Genomic DNA, 8,769 nt, shown 5'->3' with positions numbered 1-8,769 from the left:
AGAGGGTCAGTGATTTGGCTTTCTCCCCAGTGGTCGATTTCCCAAAGCAATCAGGACTCAACTCACTTTATGGAGACCTGTAGTCTGGCCACATGGTACAGGGGAGAAAAGAGTTAACAAGTGACCACATGAGGTCTATGCTAAGTGCACAACGGGACCCTATGCTGTCAATGGGAGTATGGTGATGGAGATACACTGGATTGGAGAGGGCACAGGCTCAACTGTGTTTCCCCAAAATGTAATGTCTACCAAGCTACAGTGTGTAGTGGCATGGGACAGCATGTTTCATGGAGGATCTCTGCCTGTTCACTGCACACAATATAAAGCTCATCTGTAAGGCCGGGAACCGCCAAAATTTTGACTTTCACATGAACACGGTCCCCACTTGGTCCCGGACATTGATGAGTGTGCTCCATGTGAAAGGTACCCCCACATGCAGGGCAAGTTGGCCCAGCCCACAAGTGGAGCAGAATTTGATTGCTGGATCTTGCTGGTTGCAGGTTCAACTACTTCCCGCTGTTTGTAATAGATTCAAGAATATAGTGGGTAGGAAGAGGCACACCTTGGTCTGAATATTCAAACAGCCTTAGCCAATGCTTGGTCAAGGGGATGACCAGCAGGGGGTATAGGTGTATTTAAATAGTCTAGGGCTTGTAACATCAGGGCTCTTGTCCAGGAGGAGGAGACCCAGCCTGAAGGACTGTTGCCCTTCTGGGAAGATTAGCTGAAAACTGCAAGAGTTTTATCAAGGTCCCTGCTCAGGGAGTGCTGGGGTCCTGTCTCTAAAGCTGTGGAGAACAGTTTGGAGAAAATCTACTGAGGATCTGGCCTGGAGGTTCACGGCATGGGGTCTGGCTAGTACTGGAAAGAGGCATCCATGTAGACAGGGTCACAGTGAGTAGAGGCCTGAGAAAACAAGAAATCCTGGTGACTGTTGTTACTTAACACTGGAAAAAGGTGTTCCAGAGCTGGCATAGTGGAGCTCCCCTGAGCTGTATGTCCACCACCTCTTATCACAAGAGATTCAATCTGAAAAGTTTAGCTATTACAAGTGAGTGTCCTTTGTTACAGATTGCACTAAAATTGGAATATCCCAAGGCTTACTCCGCAGCCCAACCAAGTTTGATAAGCATTAAAAAGACACTCAAATCTGATTCAGTGCATGGTTATTGTGTTAAAGTTTTGAAAGGATGGGAGCGCCACACCAGCTTGTAAGACTTTTTCAAATATTTTTATTTTTTAACTGTCAACGCATTTTGGGTGCTCAGCACTTCCCTTTTATTAACGCAAAAAAACTAGACAATAAAGAAAATACAAAGATTCTTTACATTTGTTAGAAACTATAAATCTATAAAAGTACAATTTTTTTCATCCATTATTATTGGAGCCAAACAAACAAAACAACAATATTTTTCATATGAAATTCCCACCCAAAAAAATGTAAAAATCAACATTTTTTAACATTTTAGGCCAATTTGTTTTATGCTACATATTTTTGGTAAAAAAAAAAAAAATCGCAAAAAGCGTATTTTGATTGGTTTGCGCAAAAGTTATTGCGTTTACTAACTAAGGAAAAGATTTTTGTCATTTTTGTGTGTTTTTTTTTTTAACGCGTAATGGCGGCGATCTGCATTTTTTTTTTGCGGGACTGTGACATTGCGGCGGACAGATCGGACCCTTGACTGACATTTTTGACACTTTTGGGGTTACCAGTGACATTACTACAGTAATCAGTGCTATACATATGCACTGTTACTGTAAAAATGACACTGGCAGTGAAGGGGTTAACTTTTTTTGAGAGGGAGGGGTTAAGTGTGTCCCTAGGGGCTTGCTTCTAACTGTGATTGGCTGTGGCTTGAGGTGTAAGAACAGTGATCAACGGTCCTACATAGCAGAACCGTATGATCTCCATTCTTACACAGGGGAGAAAGACAGGCGGCTTGTTTACATAACGGATGATTACGAGTGCCCGGCGGACATCGGGTCTGCCAGGCACATGCGCGTGGGGTTCCGTGACCGAGCGGGAGCGGAAGCGCGCATCCGGCGGCGCGTGCTCGCTCCCCAGAGCCTCACAGGCTAGTGACGTACCCCTATGTCACTTTGCCTGTGAGGGGCTGACTGCCGCCATATATTGTCGGGCGGCAGTCGGCAAGTGGTTAAGACCCTGGATCCCAGGCTTGGCACGCATTTTGTGTTTGAGTATTGTAGAAACCCATTTAATAGGGACAGTGATTGATGGCAGGGAGACATTTCAGATGAGTAGGGAAAGGATAGGGACACACCATTCATCATGGAAACCTTTCTATTTGGGTACAGACAGGCCAGGCCGCATTTTACACCTCAAGAAAGACGCTGTCAACGAATCTGAAACCTGATCTGCTACACACTGCTGTTATATTCTGTGAGTGTTCCCAGCTTGATACTTTCACACTGGGTTTGTAGTGAACTATTGGATTTTACATTAATACATGCTGCACCACACTGCACCTCCCCACAACTGGGTCACTGATTGAAAGTTCTGGTAATCCACCAATACCTGAACTCCCAATTTTGTAGAGTATTAGAGCCGGTCCACACTGCCGCGACTTGTCAGGCGACTTGTCAGCTTGACAAGTCGGGCTCCCTCGCGGTCTATTGACCTCTACAGGACCGGTTCTAATAGGAGCGACACAAGTCGCTCCAACTTAGAAAAAGGGTCCTGTACTGCTTCGGGCGACCTCGGAGCGACTTGCATAGACTTCCATTATGTGAAGTCCATGCAAGTCGCTCCGAATTCGTGGTGCATGGTAATGCACAAGTTGCTCCCGAAGTCGTGCAGAGTCGCGTCGCCTTAGTGTGAACCGACTCTTAGAAAAACGAGAAACTCACAACAGTTTGTTTAGTCTAGTATGTTTTTATTTTTATTTTTTTTTATTTAACATAAAGCAAACATTCAAAGTGTTTCAGAGGCTCACAACTCCCTGTCCATTAGGGTTGAGAAACAGAATAGTACAAAACTATCAAACCATTGTGGCACTCCCTTCTTTCCAATACTCAAAAGGTTTCTCAAGCTCAAACACGTGTGAAGAAATCAGAAGTCTTATGATCCTGAAGTAGATTTGCAATCATGTGAATAATCCAATTAAAGTTATTTAGGCTTTTCTTTATAAGCAGGGACAGCATACAAACATTAGATAATAGACATACAGTAAATTGTGTCTTGTCACATATTGAAGGCTTTCTGGAGACTTTTCTTTGCCATCTCCTTGGTTAGACTGTTCCATTCTTTAGGATACTTGGCTGGTTTAGCATTAAACTCTGCTGCAAACTTCTCATTGTACTCTTTGAGAACAAATTTCCAATAGTCAGAAGCTTCAGTACTCTCATCAGGTTGAATTTTCCAGTCTTGGTAAAATTTTCTATAATCCTTGTAGGGATGAGGTTTCCATTCTGTGAGCTCATTGCAAAAATAAGCATTACCAAGTACAGAGGTAGTACAAATATCATGACTAAGAACTTCTGTTGTTGCCCATCTGTAAGGCGCTAGTCCTTCAGGGCGATGCAAGGATGCAAAGTGCTCTTTATGGTCCGCCCCTCCAGCCTCACAGGGGACTTTGCAGAAAGGACATTGCTTCCCACATCCAAACACCATCTTAAACAGTTCATCCTGAGGCTTCACTTTAAGTCTGGGAAAAATATCTTTTATACTCAAAGATTTCAATTCTGCTTGCATCTCTTCTTCTGTATCAGACAGACTGATCTTCATATATTCAGTAAAATCCTCAATAGTTGCTGAATTTTCAAAAATGATTGCTTTAATTTTCTGCTGTGGGAATACCAGATCACTCTTCAATTGCTCAAAAAGATAGGACAAAAAATCTGAAACACTTTGCAGGCTTAAAGTTGGGAGATTTTCAAGACTAGATCTGACCCGTTCCATGATATCAGACAGAATTCTGTCTTGTAAAGTACTGATATTTTTATATTCCTCTACAATATAGTTAGTTATACAGGATTTTGCAAAACTTTTATAGTCATTTGAGTATTCCACATAATTTCTGAAATTGCTTACCTCCAGGAGGTTCTCTAGAACAGTGAACTGGAAAAACCTTTGAGTGGTGTATTTTTCAGAAGCTTTGCTATTTGTGACCTCATCTACTATTTCAATTCCAAGTTTTCTGTAAATATAATCAGTTAGCGATGGTTTAAAAAAGTTTTTACAGACTCGTTCAGCGAGACTCTTGCTCTCATTTTTCTTCTTAAAAACATTTTTGAATGTATCAAAGTATAGTGGCTTCAGAGAATTGAGCCTAGCATAGGGGTCGTTCTTTTGTAAGAAATTGGAATGCATCGTCTTAAAATCATTAAAAACGTGCCACAAAATGTCTAACTTCAAGTCTAATTCAACTGAAAAATAATTATTTTCATCATATTGTTTACAGTTTTCATCAATTATCTTCAATATTTCTCTGCAGTATGTGTCATCATAGTCAACATCCTTTTCTCTTAGTTCTTCAGAATACTTAATGCATTTACACAACACGCTCTGAAATTTTTTTTTATATTGAACCTTATTTTTTTGCATACATGAGACAGCTTGAGTAAAAAAAGTATGTAATTTATTCTGCTGTTCCTTGGGTTTTGGAAAATGTTTTATCTGCTGTAATTTTTCATTAACAGCAGAACCTTTCTCTTTCATGTCATTGGTGAGCACTAGTAACATCTCTCCCTCAATGTCACGCTCTGGCAGATGAGTTACCTCTAGATGACTGACTACATCTTTCCAGATATTTTCAAATTCCTCCTCCAATTCAGCATCACTTGGCTCGTGTTTTTTATTTCTACACTTTCCCATAAAGTCGGAGACCTTTTTTTCAATTATTTCAACATGCTGACTGTATAATTGTTGTGTCCCGGTTTGTTCTTTTTGGACCTGAATAACTTTGTTAAGTTTGTTGATTGAAGATGTTTCAAGATTTTTTCTCAAGTTTTGAGTACTGATCTCAAAGTCTGTCTTGTATTTTATTAGTTGGGCACAATCTGTCTCATTACTAAAATACTCTTCCAGCCAAGCTAAGATCTTCTTTTCCTCTCTTGTGATAATAATTTCTGCTTCTTTTTGGCACTCGTTGGCTTTGGCCTCCAGTGTTTCGGCAGACTGATTCTTGATCAGTGTCTCAGATTTGGTGAACCATTCATGCATCAGTCTATTGAATTTCCACTCACGTTCAGAATATTTTATAGATAACTGGTTGTATGCTTTCGTAATCAAGCTGTTTTTGAAACTAAATATGAAGTTTTCATGTTTTACTGCATTCCATAAGTCAGATACCAATGAAATGAATTCATTAATGTTTTGTGTCCTATTATTTCTATCTCTTATGAACTTTAGTAGTTTTTGTTTTAGTTCTTTGACATTCTCACTGTACGCACTGTTGACTGAAGCCATTGGTGGGACTCCATGCCATAGATCAGCAATGTAACAATTGTTGTGTTCTAAGTCATACTCCATAATATCAGAAAAATATTTAAACTGAGTCTTGTTCTCCATAGTTGCCACAGTTCTTGTAATTTCATCTAACTGGTCCATTAGCTTCTTCCTACCCCTCATGTTCATAGAAGGAGCCGATACGTCACTCACATTCTGGTGTACAAATTGGCAGTTGGGTTTTTTCCCAATTTCTTTCATTCTAAGAAAAGCATGGATGACGATTTGTAAAATATCTTTCATTTCTATTGTATTTTCCATCGCCATGTTAATTAAGGTGATGTCACTCAATCCAATCACTAGTGTCGCCAATTCATTATCATGTTCATAGCTCCCATCAAGAGAATCCAATTCTGGAGCTTTCAATCCTTCAGTGTCAATCACCAAAATAAACTCACAGCTCAAATCATCCTGGAAATTTTCCTTCACTTTCAGAAGAGTCATGAAGGCTCCTCGTGTACATCGTCCGCTGGCCACCGGGAACTGCAACCCAAACATGGTGTTCAGAAGGGTGGACTTCCCTGTGCTCTGCACCCCAAGAACTGTTATTACTCTCAGTCTGTTTTTTCCTTTAACTTTTTTGTCCAACTCGCTCAGTACATCTTTTATCCACTGTAAAGGAATTCTGGAGGCATCGCCATCTATAATCTCCAGGGGAAACCCATTCAAAAGGAGATCTGCGACTGTTTTAGGAAGATATTCAAAGTTTATGTCTGTCGATTTTCCCCTTCTTCCCATGCAATGCCAGGCTTCATAGAACTGACCCACTTCTCTTAAAAAGTGCTCAATACCCAAAGAACTGTCAGATATCCTCTGATCCAATTTGGCAAGCTCTTTCTGCTTGCCAGGTACATTACATGTTTCTTTATACTGAGCTTGTAAACGGTAAAGGCATTTTCTTGCCTCAACATCAAGATAAAATTTTAACCACTGTAAAAAATAGAACTTTTCAGATCGATTTGTTGATCTGATTGCATTGACAAATTTGGATATTCCACTTGGAATGTCACATTCCCATTGCTTTTGTCTTGCTGAGTTAAATTTTTTTTGGAGGTTAGCTTTGTATTTCTCCCCATTATTATTCCCTTGTCCTTTCATTTGGCACATCTCCTTTTCTAATTTGGCCATTTCTTTAAGTGGCTCTGCTTGTAGTTTCATGGTTTCTTTCTTGTACTTCTCAACATCTTCTATTTCATCCATTATTTCTTTTACTGTCAATTTAGCTTTCTGGCATTCCTCAATGTCCTCATCTATTCGGATCCCATGTCTGGAGGCTTTATTGGCCATTGTTTCCAGACTAAGAGTTTTGATATTATTTTGAACTAATGACAGAAGTGATGAATACAGCTTCAAACCAGCTGATGTCTCATTTGCACTTCTTGGAATCAGTAAAACATTGTCTTGGGTTAACTTTAGCACAGGTGCTAAGAGTTTTAGTCTTTCTTGTGTGCCCTGTATCATTTCGGTGTCCTCAGGGTTAATTATAAAGAGATATTTTGTATCGTGGCTGTTATACTTCATTAACAGCTCATACTGGTCTTTACTGATACCTTCTGTAAGAATCACAATGACTGATGAGATTTCTGTCAGAAAGTTAAACTGCTTCACGTTAGACTCAAGTTTTCCTCGAAGATTTGTAAAACCCACGGGCTCTTGGAATTTACCTTTACCTCCAGGGAAATACCAAGAAATTTCCACCAACCCATCTGATATTTTCCTTGTGGCATTTTCCCCTTCCATGTCCCAGTGGATAAAATGTTCATGTTGGTGTTGTGATGTGCCCAGAACCTGATTTAAAATTTTAGACTTTGATAGTCTGCAATTCCCTAATCTTACAAATGAGATAGTTGGCATGGAAACATTAACCAAGTTATCCTCTATAAATCCTTTGCTGTCTGCTAATGACTGAGGTCTCCATTTCTTTACTATGCCCCTCATTGCCCACAGCATGAAGGTGCATTCTGGGCCATCAGCATCAGGCAACAGCAGAGGGACGGCAAACTGACACATTGACATTTTTGACATCATTTCTTGCTGCAGGAAATGGTCTGAGCAATGAAAAGCAACAGAAACCACATCAAGAGGGTGGATATAATTTTGTGAGTCGCTTGCAACAAGGAACATAAATTCGTCATCCTTATTACTCTCACTCTCCCCTGACTTCATAAAAAAATTATTTAAATTTCTGGCTTCCCCATTTAGTGACATCAGTCTTCTTACAAAATACGATAATGCGTTTTCATCAGAAGGCTGCTCTGTCATTACAATTTCTGGACCAATTTCAAGAACTTTCTGTAGAGTCAGTTTTGAGGTTTGTTTAGTGTCAATTTTCATCTTCTCCAGCAGCTCCTTCAACAGGATTTCTTTCTCTGAAAATAGTTACAGATTGAATAAGTATCTTTATTAATAAAATTGGAAGCAAATTTGTACATATTAATATGTGTTTTAGGCTGGTATTTATTAAATGTAATCAATACAAAATAAACAAATTGCTAATTGAAATGCAAATCCTAAACCTTATTTTCAACATAGTATTATACAGACCCCCAACCTTCCTATATCTCATCGGAATGTCCCAGGATTTGATTAAAATCCTGGGACTAACATACCTGGGCTGTTTTCCAATAGGGGGTTGTTGAATGAGATTATCTGTTTTAGCACTGTCATGTCGAGTTATTTCCTGCCCCATAGTGTCTACATATTTCTGACACTGACATTATCAATTAAAGGGGAAGTACAGCCAAAACTATTTATGGCTATATATGGATCACAGGAATGCATTTGGTTCTGCACTCCTGTGACCCATTTTACAGCCGACAGCAGGCTATAGTTGGTTGACGTCACAAAGCCGGTCCAAACAATGAAAAGATCCCAACTATATGGTTGGGATCCACTCAGATACCTGGACCGGCAGCTGACTCAGCCTCTCAGTGATCCACTGAGAGCCTGAGCCAGCTGCCCTCGTCCCCTCTACAGCCTAGTGCTCCAGTGAGTGCTAGAGGGGCAGAGCAGAGAGCCATTGACTGACAGTCACCAGCTCTCTGCTGGGTGCAGACTAAGAACCGAGCAATCAATGGTCTTTGATGGCTCTTTTCTCAGTCTTAGAGGTGGTGGGGACAGATGCAGCTGGAATTGGTTCTGCAGCCATCTAGGCGAGTATGACTGTTTTTTTTGTTTTTTTTCTTTTTTTTTAAGCCATAATTCTCTTTTAACAGGAGCTGCAACAATGCATACATGAGGCTTACAATCAAGTAGCTTTTGTTGAGGATAGGTTTCCCAATGATACCAATTCTAGGTGGGGT

At 40.1% G+C, this 8,769-nt stretch overlaps 1 protein-coding gene across 1 annotated transcript in view; it reads right to left on the bottom strand.

Moving 5' to 3' along the window:
• Positions 1-3,202: 3,202 nt before the first annotated feature.
• The window catches only part of LOC309557619 (uncharacterized protein), a gene marked incomplete at its 3' end in the record, with an annotated part of 129,012 nt that continues 123,445 nt past the window's right edge, over positions 3,203-8,769 (bottom strand). The window contains exon 10 of the mRNA XM_082260410.1: positions 3,203-7,836. Coding sequence (XP_082116536.1) covers positions 3,203-7,836 — 4,634 coding nt within the window. The remainder of the gene's footprint in view (positions 7,837-8,769) is intronic.

This window comes from Pelophylax lessonae (assembly GCF_965119305.1).
Source record: "Pelophylax lessonae genome assembly, chromosome: 6".
In the NCBI taxonomy this organism is placed as follows: Eukaryota; Metazoa; Chordata; class Amphibia; order Anura; family Ranidae; genus Pelophylax; species Pelophylax lessonae.
This window is presented reverse-complemented; position numbering and strand designations above follow the sequence as displayed.